General features: G+C 41.1%; 1 protein-coding gene across 1 annotated transcript in view; it reads right to left on the bottom strand.

Annotated features, from left to right (window-relative positions):
* The window catches only part of AKNAD1 (AKNA domain containing 1), a 36,719-nt gene that overhangs the window by 1,631 nt on the left and 12,302 nt on the right, over nucleotides 1-22,786 (bottom strand). The window contains exons 6-16 of the mRNA XM_082374599.1: nucleotides 16,559-16,723; nucleotides 14,300-14,484; nucleotides 13,695-13,802; nucleotides 11,121-11,293; nucleotides 10,931-11,016; nucleotides 7,857-7,964; nucleotides 7,666-7,763; nucleotides 4,252-4,374; nucleotides 4,049-4,156; nucleotides 1,891-1,972; nucleotides 721-820 (exon numbers count right to left, since the gene is read on the bottom strand). Of these exons, the coding sequence (XP_082230725.1) occupies nucleotides 721-820; nucleotides 1,891-1,972; nucleotides 4,049-4,156; nucleotides 4,252-4,374; nucleotides 7,666-7,763; nucleotides 7,857-7,964; nucleotides 10,931-11,016; nucleotides 11,121-11,293; nucleotides 13,695-13,802; nucleotides 14,300-14,484; nucleotides 16,559-16,723 (1,336 nt within the window). The remainder of the gene's footprint in view (nucleotides 1-720; nucleotides 821-1,890; nucleotides 1,973-4,048; nucleotides 4,157-4,251; nucleotides 4,375-7,665; nucleotides 7,764-7,856; nucleotides 7,965-10,930; nucleotides 11,017-11,120; nucleotides 11,294-13,694; nucleotides 13,803-14,299; nucleotides 14,485-16,558; nucleotides 16,724-22,786) is intronic.

Genomic DNA, 22,786 nt, shown 5'->3' with positions numbered 1-22,786 from the left:
TTTAGTTACATAAATTTACTACTGCTTCTGTTAATTGGGTTCCCTCATTATTGAACATTGCAAAGTGGAATTTTTGGAGTATTCTGTTTTCCACCCAGTCTATTTCTGTTTTTGAGGCTTGGTTTCCTAGGAAACCAGTCTGAGATGGAATATATTTTGTAGTGAAAGGGACAGAAAAAAGACCAACACGTGACTGATGAGCATGAATCAGAGGGTGAAGTCAGCAACCTGCTGGGCTGTTTCCCTGCTATGGAAAAAGAGATCCGTGACAAAGAAGAAAAGCTCTTGGCGGGAGGGGCATTGAAGGAGATTTAGGGGCCATAACCACTGAGAGGGCACCCAGGGATGCAGCACATGCTGTGGCAGCATTTGAAAGTAACCTGATTGAAAATAGGAATCTACTGATGGCTCTAACCCCAGTGTACCTGGAACAAACTTGTGAGCGGCATGCCTTCAGGTCTGCGCCAGGGAATCCTGTAGCTGAGGCACCACCCACAAAACATTTTCTCCAGGAAATTTCCCTTGGAACCAATTTAGGAATAATACAAACCATGTGGCTGCTCAGGCTGTCTTTATGTTAGTGCTGAGCACAAGTTGTTTTAGCAGAGCATTTTCTGATGCTCTCATACTGTAATAATTTAAAAGCCATCAGTTTTGTGGTCATCAAGACCAAACTTACAAGCTGCAAAGACTCTAGAGTGTTTTTTTCTAAGTCCTCACCTCAGATTCCGTTTCTTCAATACCGGTAAAGTTGCTTGAGGATGTGCTTTCAGAAATCCTGCAGGAGTGGGAATGGGGTGAGGGTGTAGCAAGGTCTGAACTGTAAAAAAGGCAAAAGCACATTGATACTTGTATAAAGTGCCATCCTCAACTCTGTGGTTCAGTAGTGGCTGTGTGTGTGTGTGTGTGTGTGTGTGTGTGTGTGTGTGTGTAGGAGGCGAGGAGTTTGTGCACCCTCTGCCCAAGGACACACAACCAAGACACAAACCCAAGAACTCCCCAGTGGCTACATTCATACACACTGCACTGCACTATGGTAGTGGGTAGTGGGGTTCAGACTGAGTGAGTGTGACTGCACACAGCCTGAGCTCTGGTCACTCAGCTACACTGTCGATTCTGCCTCCTAAGTAGCTCTTGAATACTAGACTTCTCTCTTTCCTTTTCTACCACCCTTGGCCAAGCTGCCATCATTCCACCTGGATTACTGTACTAGCCTCTTACTTGGCCTCTGTGCTCCAATCCTTGACTCCTCTAATCCATTCCCTCTCCCTTAGTAGTTAGAGTGATTTTTAAAACACTGGAAAACTTTAAAAAACACTCTGGTTAAAAAATCTCATTGGCTTCCCATTATACCTAAGAGTCTGAAATCCTTCCTGCAGCCAACAAGCCCCTGCACAGCCTGGCCCTGCTCATCTCACCGCCCCATCTTTCCCCCACTGCCTCTCCCTCTTTTAGGCTCCAGCTACATTGTTCCTGAACTTGCCAAGGGCTTTTCCACACCAGAAGGCTCTCTTAGACTGGCATGTTCTTCAGTCTTACTCCTCCATCCCCTTGCTAGTTCATTCATACTTATCCTTTGGCTCTCAGCTTCCCTAAACCCCCAAATTAGGTAATAGCACTCTGTATGCCCCCTTTTCCTCTACCAAAAAAGTAAGGGCAGGGACAGAAGTTGACTTCGTCACTGTGTCCTCAGCACCTGCGCAGTGTCCTACTATTTACACTCAAATATTTGTTGAATGAATAACTGAATGATTGAAATATTAGCCAGACTTAGGTTTGAATCCTGGCTCTACTACTTATGATCTAGGTGATCTTGGGCAGGTGATCTAATGCACTAAGCACATTGCATGCATCCAAACATTGGGTAGCCATTTTGTTAATCATACTTACTTTCCTGGTATGAGTTCACATTCATCATAAGAGGATTTTGAATTTGCACTCTGGAAACTGATCCATTTTGGTTTTGAATGAGCTGAAAAATGTTAGCTGTGATCAGATTCAGAGCATCAAAAATGATCCCCAAATGGTGGATATATGGGTATCATTTCCTGAACTTTTCTGTATGAATGAAATCTTTCATAAAATTTTACTAAGTAAATAAAACTAGGGAACATGGAAAATAGCCATCGAGTATTCTGAATTCAAGAAAAGATATTCAACATTTAAAAGGAGTTTTATTAGCAGACAAGAGACCAGGACTCTAGGTTCCCTTGGTGCTAGCTGTGTGACCTGGGCATGTCTACAGGCTCAACTTCTTCATCTGGCAAATGGAGGGATAATATTTTCCAAGAGTTTGAACTGAATGGATTTCTGAAGTCCTCTCCACTACAGGAGCAAGGATTCTAGGAGTCAGAAACTAAATTATGTTACTAAGACAATTCCAGAAAATAGAGACTAAACAGAGAAGAAGATAAATGTCACCATGGAAGACAAGAAGAACGCCAGGGGAAGGAAGAGAAGAAAGTCAGTAGCCAACAAATCTGCCTTCTCTGTCGCTGAGGCTCTCTTCTCCCCCTTCTCTTGCCTCTCCTCCTCTCTTTTCTATCTTCCCCTCTTTCTCCTTCATTCTCCTGTCATATCCACTGGTCTCTAGTAGCTTGGCTTCACTCCCCCTCAGGAGGGTCCCATTTGACAAAGGAACAGGGAGAGACATGGAAGGCAGGGCAGAAGTCAGAAAGTCCAGATTTAGTCATGCTGTACCCACCCAGACTTAAGTCATGACGAACAGAGGCACTAAGGAGCTCAGTCTTAACCCCTTGGTCACCTCCAAATATAGTTGTGGATTTTATTTGAAACATAGAAATTCAGAGTTGGAAAGGGTCATAGGGTCATCTGGTCCAGTTCTCACAGTCTACAGATTACAACATCCTGACAAAGTACATTGTCTCTCAGTCTACAGGTGGGACTCACGACCTCCTGCAATAGCCCGCTCCATTTTCTGTCCGTTCTGGAGGTTCTTGTCTAACACTGAGCAAAAGATGCTTCCCTGGGACTTCTACCCTCTTGGCCACTATATGTTTACTAATGGAGTTCAAGATCACATTTCAAGTGACTCAGTTGCTTTCTTCATTCGTATGTTGGAATAAGAGGTCTCATGGGCTGTAGACCCCAAAACCAAGGCGATAGTAAAGAAATCTGCCTGTTGCCTCTGCAGAGTCTTAGGGACTGTCGTCTCAACAGAACACATCCAACTGGAGGATCTGGCAGCTGGGGATAAGTAGGGGAGACATAGCTGAGGGCAGCCAGATAAACACCATTCTTTAGTCTTGGACATTGGCAGTTGTAAAAGATCAGAAACATTCTCTCTGGTGCCCTGTCCCCAGTGATGGAGAGAAAGCGCTCTGAAGGTATGAACTCACCCATGAGGAAAGGATGTCAGAGAACCAGATACAGCTGTCGTTCAGAAGCAAGACAAGGGTGTTCCCTTCCCTCCTTTGTCTTCCCTTAGCACACTCTGTGCTCCTAGCTCTTATCACATTTTTCCATGAACTTTCCTTATTTGGGTAGGAGTTCCTTTCTCTCAATAGGTTGTAAACTCCTTGGGAGGAAGGAGCCATGTTTTATTCATCTTCATAAACAGATGTTTGTGGGATTTTAGTTATTTCCAAAGACAGCAAAATTTTGCATTGAAATTAGCAATATGATGTTTAAGGAGTGTAAAATAGTCTATTTATGTGCTGAATTTTAGTGGGGATAGATCTAAAGCTTTTGCCACTTCTGAATAATAACAATGATAGTGACAGTTATTCAGTCAGTTACTTGTTCAGCAAATATTTATGACTTGTTACCAACTTACACTGGTATAGCACTTAGTAACTTTCAAAGTCCTTTATTGCTAGGATTGCGTTTCTCCCAGTCCCAGCCCAGCCTCTTGCCATCCAGGTGTCAGGCTGGATGTGGAAGTGTCAGATGAGGGCTGGAGACCTGGCAGCAGACTAGACAGGGCAGGGGCTCCTCATATGGAAGCAGTGGCTGGTATGATATGGGTCTCCCACGCAGGGAGATTAGGTTGTGTACAAAGATGGGATCTTGCAGGAGAGGTACTTACAAGGTGAAGAATTTTTATTTTCATTTAAATAGCGGAGCTGGGCAAAGGCACTTCTTTTGCTGTGATTAAAGAAATTCTGTCCCGAGGTGTTGAATATGTAATGAAATTCTAAAAAGAAAAGATTAAAAATACAACTCATTGCCTGGGAGCAACAGCTGTCCCCATTTATGCCTTGTTTTCTGAGGCGGCCCAGTCACTCTCACCTTTAGATGATGCTTTACCACAGACTCTCTGGGAGTTATGAATCTTAGTGCTGCAGTTCTCACATTTATTACTCTGCAGTCCAGTCCCAGAAGCAGAATAGCAGCTGACTCCTGTATCAGAACCTGAAAAAGCCCAAGTTACACAAAGGAAGTGTGAGTTTTTTTTATTATAGTCCTAAAATATGCTCTGGAGAGTAGAGCCCTGATCGTGCAAGGTATGCATTAGGCCCCAGAGTGTTCAATTTCCCCAAGGGGAAATTTACCAAGGGGGGTTGCCAGCCTAGGGGTGACATTTGGACTTCCCTTATGACAACTGAGAGATGTTTTGATAGGTAACAGTTCTGATAGGAAAGTCTTAAGATTTGCCTAGCACATGTAGGTGTTTAGTAAAGGTCCACTGAATGGATGGATCTGTGAGAATTTCGTCCATTGAATTATCAGACGATCTTGCATTTGTAGTTATTTTTCCAGATTAGCCCTGATACATCCACATTCTCTTCTTAGAGCCTGCGGTGGCCAAGAGCTTGTGTTTTGTCATCCAGGCAATTGGAAAGATGGTTTTCCTCACATCACGTTCGTAAGTCCATATGGGAACTTGAATCATAGCTTTGCCCTCATCAGTACCACAGAGAGGCTAGCAGTAGAGAGCGTGTGTGTCCGGTGCAGGTCTGGGTCTTATTCGGCAGGCTGTGGGCAGTGGAGTTCTCCAGGTTAGGCCAGAGTGTGGGAGCATGGGCCCGGCACGTGAGCACATCACACTTGGGTGTCCAAGCAACGTCTTAGCTCCAGGAGAGATGAGGCTTGGGGACAAAGCTTCTGCCAATGCTACCTGCCTTGCTGCACTCATGATTGCACTCATTTGTAACATTATCTTCCAAAGTGTAAATCACAAATGGAATGAGCTCTGGGAAGGATGTTTTCTTTCCCAAATCTCAGTCAATAGTCATTGAATGCCTTCTAATCCAGAAGTCAAGGAAATTACAAATAGAGGAAGAAGGAGCTACACCCTGGGAAGGTTGTGTTGTACAGGAGAAAGGACATGGGTTCAGACAGGCCTGATTTGCAGCCTGGCTCTGCCACTTATTGGCTATGTTGGTTGACAGTATGTCCACAAATTCTTTAACATGATTTTCAAAGGATAGAGCCTAATTCCTCTCTCCTTGATTGTGACAACTCACAATTTAGTGACTTGCTTCTAACAAATAGAATAAAGTGGTAACGATGGTGTATAACTTCCAAAATTAGGTCATAAGAGACATTGAAACTTCCATCTCAGTCTTTCTCTTGGATCACTTGCCTGGGGGAAGCTGGCTGTCCTGTCCTAATAACACTCAAGCAGCCTTTTGGCCCACAATGGTGAGGAACTGAGACCTCCTGCCAGTGGCCATGTGTGTGAACAATCTTGGAAACAGATTCTCTAGCCCTAGTCAAGCCTTCAGATGATGGCAGTATTGGCCAACATCTTGACTGCAGCTTCATGAGAGACCTTGAACCTGAACCACCCAGCTAAATGGCTCCCAAATTCCTGACCTGCAGAAACTATGAGATAGCAAATGTTTGTTGTTTTGAGCTATTAAGGTTTGTGATACATCATTACACAGCAATAGATAACACACCAGGCTCTTTGACCCTGGCAAGTCACTTAATTTCTCCAAGCCTCCATTTACTTATCTATAAAATAAAGATAATAATTCCTACCTTACAGGGGTATTATGATAGTCAAGTGATGTATACTATATGTCAACCGTTCTCAGTTCTTTAATTTCAGAACACTCTTACTTACACTCTTAAAATTGAGACCCCTAAAGAGCTTTTGCTTATTATAGTTTTTATCATATATCATAATATATGAAATTTTTTATACCTGTAGTAAAAATCCACCCTCCCCTTGCACTAGAGAAGAGCTGTCATACAACATTCAGTCAACTGAATGTGGATTGGTAGAGAGGTATTTATAAATTTCAAGTCATTTTTTTTTAACTTTGGGTTTATTTATTTAATTAATTAATTTATTTATGGCTGTGTTGGGTCTTCGTTTCTGTGCGAGGGCTTTCTCTAGTTGCGGCAAGTGGGGGCCACTCTTCATCGCGGTGCGCGGGCCTCTCACTATCGCGGCCTCTCTTATTGCGGAGCACAGGCTCCAGACGCGCAGGCTCAGTAATTGTGGCTCACGGGCCTAGTTGCTCCGCGGCATGTGGGATCTTCCCAGACCAGGGCTCAAACCCGTGTCCCCTGCATTGGCAGGCAGATTCTCAACCACTGCGCCACCAGGGAAGCCCCTCAAGTCATTTTTGCTGTGTAGAATCATTCAGATTTTCCTAAGACTGAATGGGCAGTCTCAAAGCTGGTTTTTTTTTTTAGAATTTTAAACTGAAGCACTTAAAAAATACTTTGTCATTTAAAAACAGTAATAATCCACTTCATGTTCACAAAATAACATTTTTTATGAAAAATAGCTATTTTTGAAAAAAAATCAGTGAGAAAAATGGCAGTGTTTTACGTTTTGGCAAATTTCTTAAACATCTAGCTTAACAGAAGGCAGCTGGGCTTTATAGCTGTATCTCCATTCAGTCTGTTGCAATATTGTTCTTGCACAGAAAAGAGAGGACCTCACGGCCCCCCAGGGGCCCTCTGACCACACTTTGAAAATCTCTACTCTGTTCTGGTGTCTGGTATACAGTAAGTGTTTGATCAATTAAACCTACTATTATTATTAGAAAATGTGTCATCTACAGAGAAGAAATAGAACTAAATGTGACATAACAGGAAGAATACTGAGTTGAAGGAAAAAAGCAAGCCTGGTTAGCTCTCTGGCCCCCAGCTTCCTGCTGTATAAACTGGGTGGATTAGGCTCGGGCGCTGATTTTCTTCTCAGGAGCTGCCTAAGCCAGCAGGCCTCAACTCCAACTCTTCCTCACCCAGGGCAGTCCTGCCAGGGGATGTTTTTCTGCTTAAATTATCTTTGGAGAAGGGCCCCTATGACTAAAAATCATTGGATCCCATGCACTGGTGCTCTCTGGGTCTGCTCCCCACTCTAACTTTCTTCGCTCCTATGAAATGTGTATGGACGAGTCAGCGGCAACTCTCCCGTGGCGGGTGAGCTCCCCAGGTGCAGATCACGGGTCATGCTGGGGGGCTGCCATGCAGAATTGAGGCCGCCTCGTGACTGAGTCACGGAGCCCTGTGACTCCAGGCAGAGGCAGGTGTGGGCACTTTCACCCTGCTTGACCACATCTCATTTGAATCAATTCATTATTAATTCTTTACATTTTGCAACAACGACAATAATAATAATAACCAACGGGCAGCACCCTAGTCTAAGTAAAGCTATTTGACGTGGCAGATGGTCTGCTGGCAGTGAGTGGACCCCAAGGAGAGGGATCATGACAACTGGCCCCAGACCCCTCAACTTACCGAGAAGTGAGTCTGGGTGCCGTGCCTTGTCTTGAATGGCAACAGGAAACCTTCCACGGTTGATTCCTCTGTGGCCTTTTTTCTCCATTTTTTGCTTCCTAAAAAAGGTGCATAAAATCCCATAAACTTTTAGTATACTGCAAATGGCGATAGTGAGAGGACTGGTAAAACTGAAATGTGAGATTTCTTACGCCAGAGCCTGGAATGAAGGAGGGTGCATGTCATCCTCAAAGCAGCTATCCCTCTGCCTGCCTGTCTGAGAGCTGCCCTGTGAGAAAGTGCACCCAGCACAATTTGACCTGAAAAGAACATGCATACCAAACATTAAAAGTAAATCTGTTTTGTTTCCCTGAGGATACTATCTAGTCATGATACACATAAACAATATAGAAATTTGAAGTATGGCATTATAAAATTTGGAGTTCAATTCATTGTCTCAAAACCAGTTCTTCTCAGGGGAAGAAGCTGTACTGCACGTCAGGACCAGATCACGTGGCTTTGGATCCATAAGCACAAGTTGAGCGATCCAAAAAGTCCAGCAAGGTGGATTTTGTCCAGTGTCTACGGGGCTAAAGGCTATGAGAGCGTGTGGGGTTAATTTTAGCTGTGCAAGGCCAACAGGGGGCATCAGAAAGATGCCCTACGATTGTCACTTACCCGGGACACTTCCTCCGACCTGTCTGTAGCTTCTGTCTCCCTCCTTCACAGACATTCTAACTCCTCCAAAGGAATTTTAGTTGATAACAATTCTTAAGAAAGCTCTAGCTCAGCCCCTGGAATACTATAATAGCCCCTAGGGAACGCTGCTCATTCTTAGCGTGGAGGGCACCGTGCCCAAGATGTCCTGGATGTAGCCAGTGAGTCAGGAATGAGACTGATTCCCGGGGCTGGAGTTTGAGCCTCAGGCCTTGCTTGCAAATGTGTGCATGTCCCGCTGTGCCTGGGCCTGCTGCTGGTGGAGAGAGGCACCGTGCTTGGAGTTTGTGAGGTTGGGGGCTGTGAAGCCAGGCCCTTTCCCTCTTCTTGGAAAAATATGCTCTCCTCATGAGTCACATATTTTCTCACACCTCATTTTCTGTCTCCACCCTCCTCCTCTGGGGCATTTGAACATCTGCTCTCCAAAGTGGAAAACTTGGATGGCACTCAAGTGAGTTTAGTCCAACACATGACTTTCTTTTTCTGCCTCCTTTAAACTTCTTTGTGCACTAAAATCTTCTTGCCAAAAACAGCTAAGGGCAGTTCTACTTGAGAAGACAGTTTTTCAACAAGACCAAAAAGCTGAAGTATACTCTTAAATCCAAAATTCTGCATCAGACATAAAGGGATAAGCGTTTTACACGTAGTATATATGTTATTTATCTGCATATATATAAATATCCTTCAAACAGTACGTACATCAGTAGGCTAAATAAAGAACACATCCCATCTGAGAGAGAGCTAATCTTCTAAAAGAGTAAAGAGTATATATAGCCCTCTGTTCAATTAATTCCTCAGGGATGATATAGTTTACCAAGATTTCAATTTATAAATCATGCATATCGCCACATCACACCCCAGCAGTTGATTTACTGTTAGATCTGATTTTACACTTGGTTGTGTTTTGCCTTCCATCTTGTTCATTATAAAAGAGAAAATGTAGTCTAGAACACCAGTCCCTGTCTTGGTACTTTAGTGGCTCTGTGAGGTCTAGACTACGAATTTGGAAGAGAAATATTTAGTACCTTGAAAGCTTAATCAAAATGTTTTTTTAATGTCAAACTATTTTTATTATACTTACTAAAACCTAAAAAAAAAATGTCAAAACCTAGGTTTTAATTCAATAAAAAAAAAATAGTGGATCTGGGATGACTCAGGGATTTGGCATCATTTGTGACCTTTGTATTGAAAGGAGAGTCAAAGCTGATGACGGACACGTTGGTTTAAAATAATGGTCCACACCAGATGACACACGGATATTTAACCACAAAACCATGCTGTTTCTTTTTTTAGAGGGCGGAAACTCAATAGGATCCTTATGACAAGTGCTCATTCCCGTGCTGGCATGCTTTCCAACAGGAAACTTCAGTCTTTCAGACCTTGTCATCTGCCTCTATTAGAATCCATTATGTTCATGTAATAGTGGTGGCCAAACAGCCCCTCCCTCCTTGCCTCTCCACCTTCCTAAGGTCAGTGAGCCAAGCTTTGGCTCCAGTCCACAGTGCCTCTCGAGCTTGGAGGAGGCACCTCTTGCTGACTGATAGAAGCTTCAAATAAATGATTCTGAATCCACGTGGGCTAACAGCTGACCAAAGAGTGTTTCAAAACCATTAAGGATTTCTCCTTAGGATTTCACATCTACAGTTTTTTACCCGATTTACAGCTTGTCACCTCTGGAAGATTTCTTGCTGAGGGATGTGGAGAAATAAACCCTGGGACATGGGATTAGGCTTATTTCCGGTGGGACTGGGGGGCAGAGGTGGGACCCAATAGGGTAAGTTTTCATTCATTATGAGGAGAGAGTAGTGAGGCTGCAAGCTGGTACACAATGGTGTATAATAATCTCCCACGTGGGCAAGGTTCAAAGGGAGCCTAAAGGCCAAACCACCCTCCATACGCTGTGGTCATGATTCTTAACCAAGAGGCCTATCAGAATCATCTGGGGAGATTTAAAAGAAAGATTCCCGGGCTTCCCTGGTGGCGCAGTGGTTAAGAATATGCCTGCCAATGCAGGAGACACGGGTTCGAGCCCTGGTCCGGGAGGATGCCACACGCTGCAGAGCAACTAAGCCCGTGCGCCACAACTACTGAAGCCCGCACGCCTAGAGCCCGTGCTCGGTAACAAGAAAAGCCACCGCAATGGAGAAGCCCGCGCACCACAACAAAGAGCAGCCCCCGCTCACTGCAACTAGAGAAAGCCTGCGCGCAGCAATGGAGACCCAACGCAGCCATAAACAAACAAATAAATAAATAAATAAAAATTAAAAAAAGATTCCCACCAGGGCTTCTCCCCGGGGAGGCTGATACAGTAGGTGAGGCTGAGGCATGTGCATTATTTTCAAGTCCCCTGGTAAGGTTGATGCTCTCTGCAGTTGAGAGCCGCTGCTAGAGGGATTTGTCCGTTGGGAGGGAGACCGGGCTGCGTGTCCAGCCCTGAGGTCTGTGATTCTGTAACTCGGCCCGTGGCTGCTGGCGCCTGTGCAGTTAGTTGATGCCCATCCTCACTGGAGTTACTATCCCAGGACCGGCTCCCACCCACCCTGGGAATTTAGCAGCTGGAAGCCCTCACCATTCAAGGACCCGGTGGCAGAAGGCACAGCGTGCACCGGTCGTCTCCGCACCGTCCTGCCTCCCCGAAGTGTTGTTAGGCTCCTCCTGCACCACAAAGCACACACAGATGTGATGTGACCGAGGAAGTGACTCATCCCTCGGCTGCTCAGGCACAGCCCTGCAAGCCGCGTGGACCCCGCCAAACTCACCATCTCAGGACTCCTCCACTCTGATTTCTGGCTCAGTGGGGCCTGTGCTGTAACGGCCTGGGGCTTAGAGAAAGAAAGCTTCCACCCTGCCTTGACTTCCTTCCTTCTCCAGACATTTAAAAATCTAGTACAGATGAGAGAATACTCTCCCCACCCTGTTTTCTCTTTCCTTTAGTTTCAAATTACACCAAGCTCCACCAAGAGGATGAACCAATTTAAGATGATTTTTAAATCCTTCAATCTGACCACTGGTTAGCAGAGTCTAAAAGCCTTTCCAAAGCAATGTATTCAACTATGAATTAAAACAAGGTTTAGGGACTAACTAGAGGCCTAAATTATTGTTTATATGTCCCTGTTTACCACACAAAAAAATCACACTGTGGAACTGAAAAGGCTGACACCACCCTTACTATGGTTTTACCCTTTATGTAAACAGAAAATAAACGTACTTTTCTCACCATTATAAACAATAGTGAGAAATAAGCATCATTGTACAGACAGCTTTTTCTATATTTTGAATTACTTCCTTAGGAAATGTCTGGGTCGAAGGTTGCGAAAGTGCTTGTGTGATGATATGTGTGGCCTAATTGCTTTCCACCAAAGTTGTACAAATTACATAGCCGCCACCAACGCTGGCGGCTCGTTTGTCTACACCTTCCTCTGCATCAGGAATTATCCCTTGAAAATATTCTTGTTAATTTAAAAAGTAGGGGTGGCTCCTTGTGTTATTAACATTTCCTCTGTTATTAAAGGAGATAAACATTTCCCCATATGTTTATTTATTGGTTGTATTTCCTACTTGTGACTTTTAGTTTTAATCTTTTATCCATTAATTTTTTGGAGGGTTTCAGTGTTTTCTTATTAATAAAAACAACCATTTGTTGATTGCTCCTTGTGCCAGGTACCTCTCATATCACCTCCTTTATCCCTTACCACCATCCTGGCATGTCGTCCCCATTTTAGTGATGAATAATCTGCAGCTCAGAGAATTTAGGCAGCTCGTCAAGGTCACACAGAGTGAGTGGCAGAGCTGGCATCTGAGCCTTTCCCCATACGCTTGTGTCCTTAACCACAGAGCTACTCCTCCTTCGTGCCCTTGTCAGAGCAACTTTGTATGATAAAAATCTTAATTCTGAACAGTCTTTGCTCTTACTATTTTCCAAGTTGTCTGCCTTTCTTAAAAAGATTTACTGTGGTTTCAGTTTTGCAAACATTAGTTGAAATGTTGATATTGTCAAAGAGGTGGTGAAAATGGCCAAGAAACATATGAAAATGGGTACATTTCACAAATAGTCAAAGAAATACAAATTAACCCAGGGAGATATCAGTTTTCATTTATCACTTTAGCAAAGGTTGGAGAGAAAAAGGAGACAGATGCCCTGGTTCGGCTCAGGTTGGAAGGCACCTTCATTCCCTGGCACTGTTGTGGGCACCACTTTGCTAAAGGCCAGTTTATCCAAATTTTCACTGTGTCTCTTTTGAACCATTAACTGCAATCCTAGGTTTTTATGCAAAGGAACTAATCAACTATGGCCAAAGGTTTGCATATAAAATTATTTTACTGAAGCAGTGTTTCTAATATCAAAGAACTGGAAAAAACTAAATGTCCATCAGTAAGGGATTGGTTTAATGAATCAGGGTACACCCATGCAATGAAATACAATGCAGTCCTTAAAAATGAAGCTGTAGGTTTATTCAATAACTGTTGAGAGGCCCACAATATAATGTTGAATGTAAAAAGCATATCCTAAAACAATACATGTATGGGGACTTCCCTGGCGGTCCGGTGGTTAAGACTTCGCCTTCTAATGCAGGGGGTGCGGGTTCAATCCCTGGTCAGGGAGCTAAGATCCCACATGCCTCTCGGCCAAAAAACCAAAATGTAAAACAGAAGCAATATTGTAACAAATTCACTAAAAATGGTCCACATCAAAAATTCTTTTAAAAAACCCCAATACATGTATGATCCCATTTTTGTAAAAATGCGTATGTGTATCAGAGAAAAAAAAAGACCAGATATACACTAAAATACTAGCAATGGTTTTTCTGTCAATGAAATGTTCCTCTGTATACTTTTCTCTATTTTCTGATTTTTTTGCGATAAGCCTGTATCGCTTTTATAATTTTAAAAATAATGAGTTTTTTTTGCTTCATTTTTCCCCTGTGTTTTCTTTTATTACTTCTGGGCCTTCAGGGAATATCTCCACACTTCACAGTTAAGGCAGATTTACATTAGCAGAATGTAGGGGGGGTGCCCTCCGCCTGAACTGGGAGACCTGGGATCCAGTGTCTCCTGTCATTTGTCCTGGGCAAATCTCTTCACCTTTCTAAGCTTCCAACTTTTCTTCTGCAAAAAGTCTATGCAAACAGCAAAGCTCCGAACCAACAGAATTATTACTGCTTATTGCTTATTATAATTTTGTCATTATTATTTTAGACCCAGGGCTTTTAATCCCAGTATTTCTGATTCCTTTATAATGAAATCATCTCAAAGTGTGGTCCCCAGACCAGCAGCATTGACATCACCTGGGAGCTTGTTAGAAATGCAGAATTGCAGGCTCACCCCGGACCTACCGAATCGAAGCCAGCGTTTCAGTAAGATCTGCAGGTGAGTCCACGGCAGGCTGCAGTTGCAGAAGCCCTGATCTAGAACAGGTACCTCAGGCAGGTTTCTCCTGAGTTCTGAAAGAGTGGAGAGGGTTAGGAATACGGGCAGCTCTCACCAGCACTAACGCCCAGGGCTCTGGTTAGTATAAGAGCCAACTGATCTTAATTATGCCAATTTCAGAGTCACGTTCAGCCATACTGGTTGGTTAAAGAGCCAAGGCAATGAACTGAACGGAGCCAGGACGGGGCTGCAGGACTTTACTCCGGAAGCCGAAGACAACCTCATGGTCATTTGATCTGGTTAGTCTAGTTTAAAAAAAAAAAAAAAAAAAAAGCAGTTAGAATTTTAGAGTCAGTCCTTGAGCTTCCTGGGCGCCCCACTTTGGGGGATTATTTGGCTTTTGTTTAATCTGGTGAAGAGTCACTGGGAATTTAATTTCAGCACTCCTGGGACAGTGAGACCAAGTGACCACTTGCCCTGTTCCCACCCTCCCTTCCCTGGGCGTCTCTATGGAGAGAGGGCCCACAAGGAAGCCAGGCTCCCAGAGGTGGAAGCGGTGGTCCAAGCCCACTTCTCCCTTCTCGGACCCTCAGGAGGGGCCCGTCGCTGCCCTCTTTGCTGGGCTGTGGGACCAGCCTGTCAAGTTCCTCGGAAGAGGGGGCCTCCTGTGTCTGTGCCGGGGGGCGGGGCGCCCTGTCCCCTCTCACCCACATGGCCCCGGCGCCACGCAGGACGGCCAGGGTGCTCCTTGGGTAACTGGGGAGCCGCATAGAGGGACTTGCCATTAGGGCTGCAGTCCCACAGGAGGTGACTCAAAATTGGTTCTGCTGCGTTTCCACACCACCCCTAAGGCATCATCACATCCTGCCTGGAGTCCCTTTCCCTGGACTCCTCACCTAGCTACCTCCTTCTCATCCCCCAGTACTCAATTCAGATCTCACCTCTGACCCTACCCTCCCACTGTGAGTTACTTTTGGTCATATCCCATCACCTAATTGTCATGGTACCTAACACCCAGGTAATGTGCTTACTGTGAGCCAGGCCCTGTTTTAAGTATGTATATTAACTCATTTAAACGTCCTAATAATATCATTAAAATTTCTAAGAAGCTGCCAGGTGAAGCCAATGCTGCTGGTCTGGGGACCAACTTTGAGATATTTCATTATAAAGGAATTAGAAATAATGGAATTAAAAACCCCTGGGTCTAAAATGATAATGACAAAATTATAGTAGACATAATAGTTCTGTTGGTTCAGACCTTTACAGTTTGCATAGACTTTTTGCTAAAGAGGAGTTGGAAGCTTAGGCAGGTATTATTATCCTCACTTTATACAGGAGGAAAATGAGGCACAGAGAGTTTATATAAGTTTCTTAAGGTCACAAAGCTGATTAGTGACAGAGCTCGTATTGATATTTGAACCCAGGCAGTCTGGCTTCACAGTCCTAAGGAATGCATTATTACTTGCACCTGCATAGCACTTTTAACTTTCTGTAATTCCACGTTAATTTTATCTGTTCATTGTATGTGTCCCTCATGGAAATGTAAGCATCTTGAGGGCAGGTGGTTTGTCTACCTTGTTTATATTGTATCCCCAATACCTAGAAAAGTGCCTAGCATTTAGCAAGAAATATTTATTGAATGAATGGATAATACTAGAGGTAGACTCTCTTTTCAGGGCTATTTATCACAAAGTTATAGAGTCCTCATCATCTCACAACAGTTGCTATAAGCTTGGGACCAGTTAAGAAGAGCAAACCCAGACCTGAGGGGAGTGCTGAGCAGGAGCCTGGGCTACCTCACTAGGCTCCCTCACACCATGTTGAAGCTAATTTCGGTTCAGGACTAGAGAGAGAACCAGCTGCGAACCTTGGGGATCATTTGTTAAATCCACAGTGGCTCAGAGTTTACTATACTGAGTATTCGCTCCATACCAGGCATTCAGTCAGTTGTTCGGGCTACAAAGATGGGTACAAAGGCACAAGGACAAACGAGACACGATGCTATGGGGACACAGAGGCTGGGGTGAAGAACTCTGCCTGGAGTGGGCGGCTATGCATCAAGGTTATATAAATGGGCTGACTCGGAAGATGGGCCTTGAATGAATGGGATTTTGCCAGGCAGGTAAGGGTTTTGAGGAGGCAAACGTACTTGTTTGGAAGGGCTAACATTTATATAATCTTCAATATCCTGTCCTAAACTCTGACAAAAACCTATTCAAGTTTTGAATAACAGCCACGGGCTGTGTCTTCAAATACAGTCAACTTAAGGCAATTATCCAGATGATTCCATTTGTCAGAATTTTCATGTATTCTGAAATGTTCTGATAGTTGAGGTTACAAAAAGTACTATAGAAAGACACTGGTAATTGATTTGAATTCCTGGTTTTGCATATGTAGACAATCCAAAAGAATTTAACTTGAGAGAAAGAAAATGTAGAAGTGGACTCATGAGAAATGGTTCTTTCACTGAGTGTGTTATTCTTTATGTAGCAGAGATAGTACAAAACTATTAAGAAGAAAAATTATTTCTTCTAGGCACGCAAGATCTACAAAAAATGTTACTATTCATCCAGAAGAAATAGCTCTTCAGCAGTTCATCAGTTTAAGCTGCATTGTTACATCCTAAACCAATAAGAGATTTCAAAAACCAACACTTGAAATAGCTTCTAATTCTTAAAAGCTGGTTCCACTTTAAATAATATGATTCATAGACCTTTGGAAAGTTAAATTTTCATGAAATGTTAAGATAGAATTCAGTGATTCCATTAATTAGGATTCTATAAATACATAAAAACCATTTTTCCTGGCATGAAATTAGGCTGTGGGCTGCTATATTACCTCATTTGAGGATGGGGAGGATGTGGATGACAAGTCATCCGGGTTGATTTGAGAACTCACGGGAAGAGAGACAGCTGAAGTATGTTTGCCTTTATTAATTTTCTCTTTAAAATCTTCAAGTAGCATCTCCAACGTGAAGATTTCACCTTCTACTTTTCTAGGTAAATATAAACACACAGGCATCTTATTGAGTATGCAGTCAACATTCTAATTAGTAACAACAGTTCTTGAGTATAGCATTGATCTACATTTTTAACGTGGTCTATCTTCAGACAGGAAGGATAATGGACACCTGCCCCGACAGGCATCCTGTTTATAGTTTCACTCCAAAGGCCTGGGCTCTAATACTCATTTTTTTCTTCCAGTTTTATTGAGATATAATTGACATACAGCACTGGACAAGTTTAAGGTGTACAACATAATGACATGACTTACATACAACACGAAATGATTATCACAACAATTTAGTGAACATCCATCATCTCATATAGATACAATATTAAAGAAATAAGAAAAAATGTTTTTCCTTGTGATGAGAACTCTTAGGATTTATGCTCAACAACTTTCATATATAACATACAGTAGTATTAATTATATTTATCATGTTCTATGTTTCTAGTTCTCATTTTGTTATTCATTAGCTGTGTATCCTATGGCAAATCACTGAATCTGTGCCTCCAATGTCTCAACTATAACATGAGATAACAATACTTTGCTTATCTGGATCTGATTATTTTGAGGTCCCTTACAGTTCTAGGAGCTATGATTCTAGGAAAATAGTGATTTATATCAACTGAAAAAGAATGATATGAAAAACCTGAATAACTTAATTAACAAGCTTGATCCATAGGTATATGTACATATAGGTATATGTGTATATATGTACATGCATATATAAATATAAATATATGTTTTGCCCCCAAAGAATTAATTTTCCTCAAATTCATTAAATTTATAAAAATTTATCTCATATTACTCCACAAAGAAAAATCTCAACAAATTCCAAAACATTAAAAATTATACCACTTCTTTCCACTAAGATCAAGAACAAGGCAAAAATATCCCTTCTCACCACTCCTATTCAACATTGTACTTGAAGTCCTAGCTAAAGCAATAAGACAAAAAAAGGAAAGAGGAGGTATACACATTGGAAAGGAAGAAATATAATTGTCTTTGTCCACAGATGACATGATCATCTGTGTAGAAAATTAGAATCAACAAAAAAACTTCTGGAACTAATAAGCAATTATAGTGAGGTTGCAGGGTACAAGGTTAATATATGAAAGTCAATCACTTTCCTATATTCTTTTAATGAACAAGTGGAATTTGAAGTTAAAAACATAGTACCATTTACATTAAGATCCAAAAAAATTAAATACTTAGGTATAAATCTTAAAAAATATGCACAAGATCTATATAAAGAACATTACAAAACTCTGATGAGTGAAATCAAAGGACTAAATAAATGGAGAGATAGTCCATGTTCATGGATAGGAAGACGCAATATTATCAAAATATCTGTTTTTCCTAACTTGATCTATAGATCCAGTGCAATCCTAGTAAAAATCCCAGCAACTTCTTTTGTGGCTATTGACAAACTGACTCTAAAGTTTATATGGGGACTTCCCTGGTGATCCAGTGGTAAAGAATCTGCCTTCCAATGCAGGGGACTTGGGTTCGATCCCTGGTCAGGGAACTAAGATCCCACATGATGTGGGGCAACTAAGCCCGCCACAACTACTGAGCCTACATGCCTCAACTAGAGAGCCCACACGCCACAACTAGAGAGAGAAAACCCACATGCTACAACTAGAGAGAAGCCTGTGCCACAATGAAAGATCCCACATGCTGCAACTAAGACCTGACGCAGCCAAAAAAATAAATAAAATAAATATTTTTAAAAATAAAGTTTATATGGAGAGACCAAAGACCCAGAATAGCCAACATGATATTGAAAGATAAGAACAAAGTTGGAGGACTCAACTTCAAGACTTACTAGAAAGCTACAGTAATCAAGGCAGTGTGGTATTGATGAAAGACTAGACAAATAGATCAATGGAGCAGAATAGCCAGCCTACAAATTGACCTACATAAAATTAGTCAACTGATATTTGACAAAGGAGTAAAGGTGATACAATGCAACAACGATAATCTTTTCAACAAATGGTGCTGGAACAACTGGACATCCATGTGCAAAAAAAAAAAAATGAATCTAGACACAGACCTAACACTCTTCACAAAAATCAACTCAGAATGGATCATAGACCGGGAATAGAAGGATCATGTTTATGTATAGAATGAGTTGGGAAATTTTCCCTTTTCTTTTTATGTTCCAGAAGAGTTATTTAAAGTCTTTGTTGAACTCACCCATAGTCCCACTTGGATTTGGTATCTTTTGGGGGTTTGACTGTTTACAATCTTTTCTATTTTTCTCTGGTTATTAGTCTTTTCAGATTTCCTACCTCTTTTTGAGTAGAGTTTAATAATTTATATTTTCCTAGAGATTTGTCCGTTTCATCTAGATTTTAAACTGTGTTGATATGAAGTTGTCCAATCCTATTTGATCTAAAATTTTTATTCTGATATTTTTCCTTTCTCATTCTTTATGTTATTTATGCTTTTCAGTCAGACTTTCCAGTGGTTTATTTTATAGATATTTTCAAAGAAAATGTTTTATTGATCAAATTATTTTAAATTTCATTTATTTCTCCTTCCTTTTATGAATCTCTTCCTTTTGGGGGGTTTATTTTGCTGTTCTTTTTCTGCCTTCCTGGTTTGAAAACTTAGTTTTTTGGTTTTGAACTTTCCCCCCTAATAAATGCATTTTAAAACTATAAATTTTCTTCAGAGTACTGCTTTAGCTACATTACATTGGTTTTCATGTTATTTTCTCATTTATATTGACTTGTAGATTATTCCTAACATCCATTTTTATTTCCTATTTAACACAAGAATTATTTAGATGAGTGTTAAATTTTTCTTATTCGATTTTTGCTATCTTTATTATTAATTTCCAGTGATCAGAGAATGTGAGTGGTATAATTTTTTAATACCTTTTTTAGAGAAGTTTTAGCTTCTCAGCAAAATTGAGAGGAAGATACAGAGATTTCCCATATACCCCCTGCCTCCACACATACATAACCTCCCCCATTATCAACATCCCCACCAGAGTTGTACATTTGTTATAATTAATGAATCTATATTGACACATCATAATCACCCAAAGTCTATAGTTTACATTGAGATTTACTCTTAGTATTGTACATTCTATAGGTTTGAACAAATGTATAATGACATGTGTCCACCTTTATCATATCATACAGAGTATTTTCACTGTCTTAAAAATCCTTTGTACTCTACCCATTCACTGTCCTAAAAATTCTTATACTCTACCTAAAAATCCTTTGTACTCTACCTCCCCCCACCCTAACCCCTAGCAACCAGTGATCTTTTTGTTTTTGCCAGTTTTGCCTTTTACAGAATGTCACATAATTGGAATCATGCAACATGTAGCCTTTTCAGATTGGCTTCTTTCTTAGTAATATGCATTTAAGTTTCATCCATGTCTTTTCATGACTTGATAGTTCATTTCTTTTTAGCACAAATAATATTCCATTGTCTGGATAGACCACAGTTTATTAGTGCAGTTCATCTACTGAAGGACATATTGGTTGCTTCCAAGTTTTGATGATTCTGAATATAGCTGCTTGAAATATCCATGTGCATGTTTTTGGACACAAGTTTTCATCTCCTTTGTGTAAATACCAAGGAGCATGATTGCTGGATCATATGGTAGAGTATATTTAGTTTTGAAAGAAGCTGCCAAACTGTCTTCCAAACTGGCTGTAGCATTTTGCATTCCCACCAGCAATAGAGTTCCTATTGCTCTGCATCCTCACCAGCATTTGGTGTTTTTAGCATTCCAGATTTTGGGCATTCTAATAGTGTGTAGTGGTATCTCATTGTTGTTTCATTTTGCCATTTCCCTGATGATATATGATGTGGAGCATCTTTTCATATGCTTATTTGCCATCTGTATATTTTCTTTTGGTGAGGTGTCTGTTAAGATCTTTAGTACATTTTTTAATTGGGTTGTTTTCTTACTGTTGAGTTGTAAGAGTTCTTTGCATATTTTGGATAACAGTCCTTTATGAAAAGTGTTTCATCTTCTCATTCTCTTTACATTGTCTTTTGCAGAGCAAAAGTTTTTGATTTTAATGAAGTCTAGCTTATCAATTATTTCTTTCATGGATGGTGCCTTTAATGTTTTATCTCAAAAACCATCACCATAACAAAGGTCATCTAGATATTCTCCTATGTTATGTTCTAGGGGTTTTATGGTTTTGCCCCCCAAAAGCACCAAATCCAAGTGGGATTATGGGTGAGTTTACCAAAGACCTTAAGTAACTCTTCTGGAACATAAAAAGAAAGGGGAAATTTTCCCAACTGATTCTATAGATAAACATTAGGATATTTATTAATATATTTCACTAGATTCATAAAAGAGATTAAATAGATTTCTAAACCCCATTTGATTAAACTTTTTCCTAAATTTAAAAATATCTAATTCTAGTAAGCTAGGAATGGAAGATGGAAACTTCCTCGATAAAGCTTATCTACTTGAACCTACAGCAGCCATTATACTTGGAAGAATTCCCAATACCATTAGGAACATGACAAGAATGATTGTTTTCACTAGTATTATTCAATGTTTTTTTGGAAAACCTAGCAAATGAAATAAAGCAATAAAAAGAAATGTGATATAGAAAAGTTGGTGGGAAGAAAAGATATAATGTATAAATATTTAAGGGGAAAAGGGAAGTTGAGGGGAACTATTATTATTTTCTGATTGTCATACCTAAAAACTAAGACAATCAACTGAAAATCAACGAAATAGTAAGAAGATTGTGTCAGGTAGCCCCGTATAAGTTAAACATACAATTTTCTTTATTTCCTGTATGTGGATTAGAGAAAACATCTATTAACAACACACAGAGGGACTTCCCTGGTGGTCCAGTGGTCAAGAATCTGCCTTCCAATGCAGGGGACGCGGGTTCGATCCCTGGTCTGGGAACTAAGATCCCACATGCTGTGGGGCAACTAAGCCTGCGCTCCACAACTACTGAGCCCGTGCCCCACAACTACTGAGCCTGCCACGCTCTGGAGCCCGTGCACCACAACTAGAGAGCCCACATGCCACAACTGCTGAGCCCACGTGCTCTGGAGCCCATGCCACAACTAGAGAGAAGCCCGCGTACTGCAACAAAGAGCCCATACACCACAGTGAAAGATCCCGCATGCCGCAAGGAAGATCGCATGTGCTGCAACTAAGACCCGATGCAGCCAAATAAATAAATATTTTTTTAAAAGGTATGTGTATAATCTTGACTCTTAAAAAAAAAACAGAAAAAGTATAAAATAGCTAAGAACAAATTTGACAAAACATGTAAAATCTACTTGAAGAAAACATGCTGGGGATGTTTTCATGGGAATGGGATGGGAATACTCATTGCAAAGATTTTAATTTTTCCTGAACAGATCTGTAAATTCAACAAAATCCTAAACAAAATTCCAATGGAATTTTATTAAAGAAATTTGGTTCCTAAAACTATATTTCTCAATAAAAGTGACTCTATCAATGAAAAAAAAAGAAATTTGGTGAGCTGATTATAAAGTTTATTAGTAAGAAGAGTGTGCAAGAATAGCTAAAGAAAGTTTAAAAAGAAGAAACATTTAAAAATATACACTAACCTATAGTAATTTAGAACTATGTGGTTAATGTAGAAATAGAAACAGAACAATGGGGAGGATAGACCCAATCCCATGTACACATAGGGGTTTTTTATATGATAAAAGTGGCTTTTCACCTGTGGGGAAAGGCTGCCCTATTCAACAAGTGGTGGGACAAAGATCTAAACATGGAAAACCAGACTGATAAATAAAATATAGGAAAATATGTTCTAGTCTGGCAGGCAGAAGGAAATTCATCAGATGACAAGGAGAGATTGAAAAATTAAAGGAAGTGAAATGATGGAGCAAGGCCTCAAGGTAGCAGGAAGAGATAAGCTCAAGGACCAAGGCTGGAGAGGTTGGAAGGTGAGTGAAGGAAGAAAGAGGAGGTGAAAACATGCAGATCTGGAGGTGGAGAAAAGACATTTTTTGAGGGAATTTGTGATCTTTTCTGTAAAATAGAAGACAAGAGTGTATGCCGATAGTATCA

The sequence above is a fragment of the Balaenoptera borealis genome (genome assembly GCF_965194805.1).
Source record: "Balaenoptera borealis genome assembly, chromosome: 1".
Lineage (NCBI taxonomy): Eukaryota > Metazoa > Chordata > Mammalia > Artiodactyla > Balaenopteridae > Balaenoptera > Balaenoptera borealis.
Note: the sequence above shows the minus strand (reverse complement) of the source record. Positions and strands in the feature narration are given on the sequence as shown.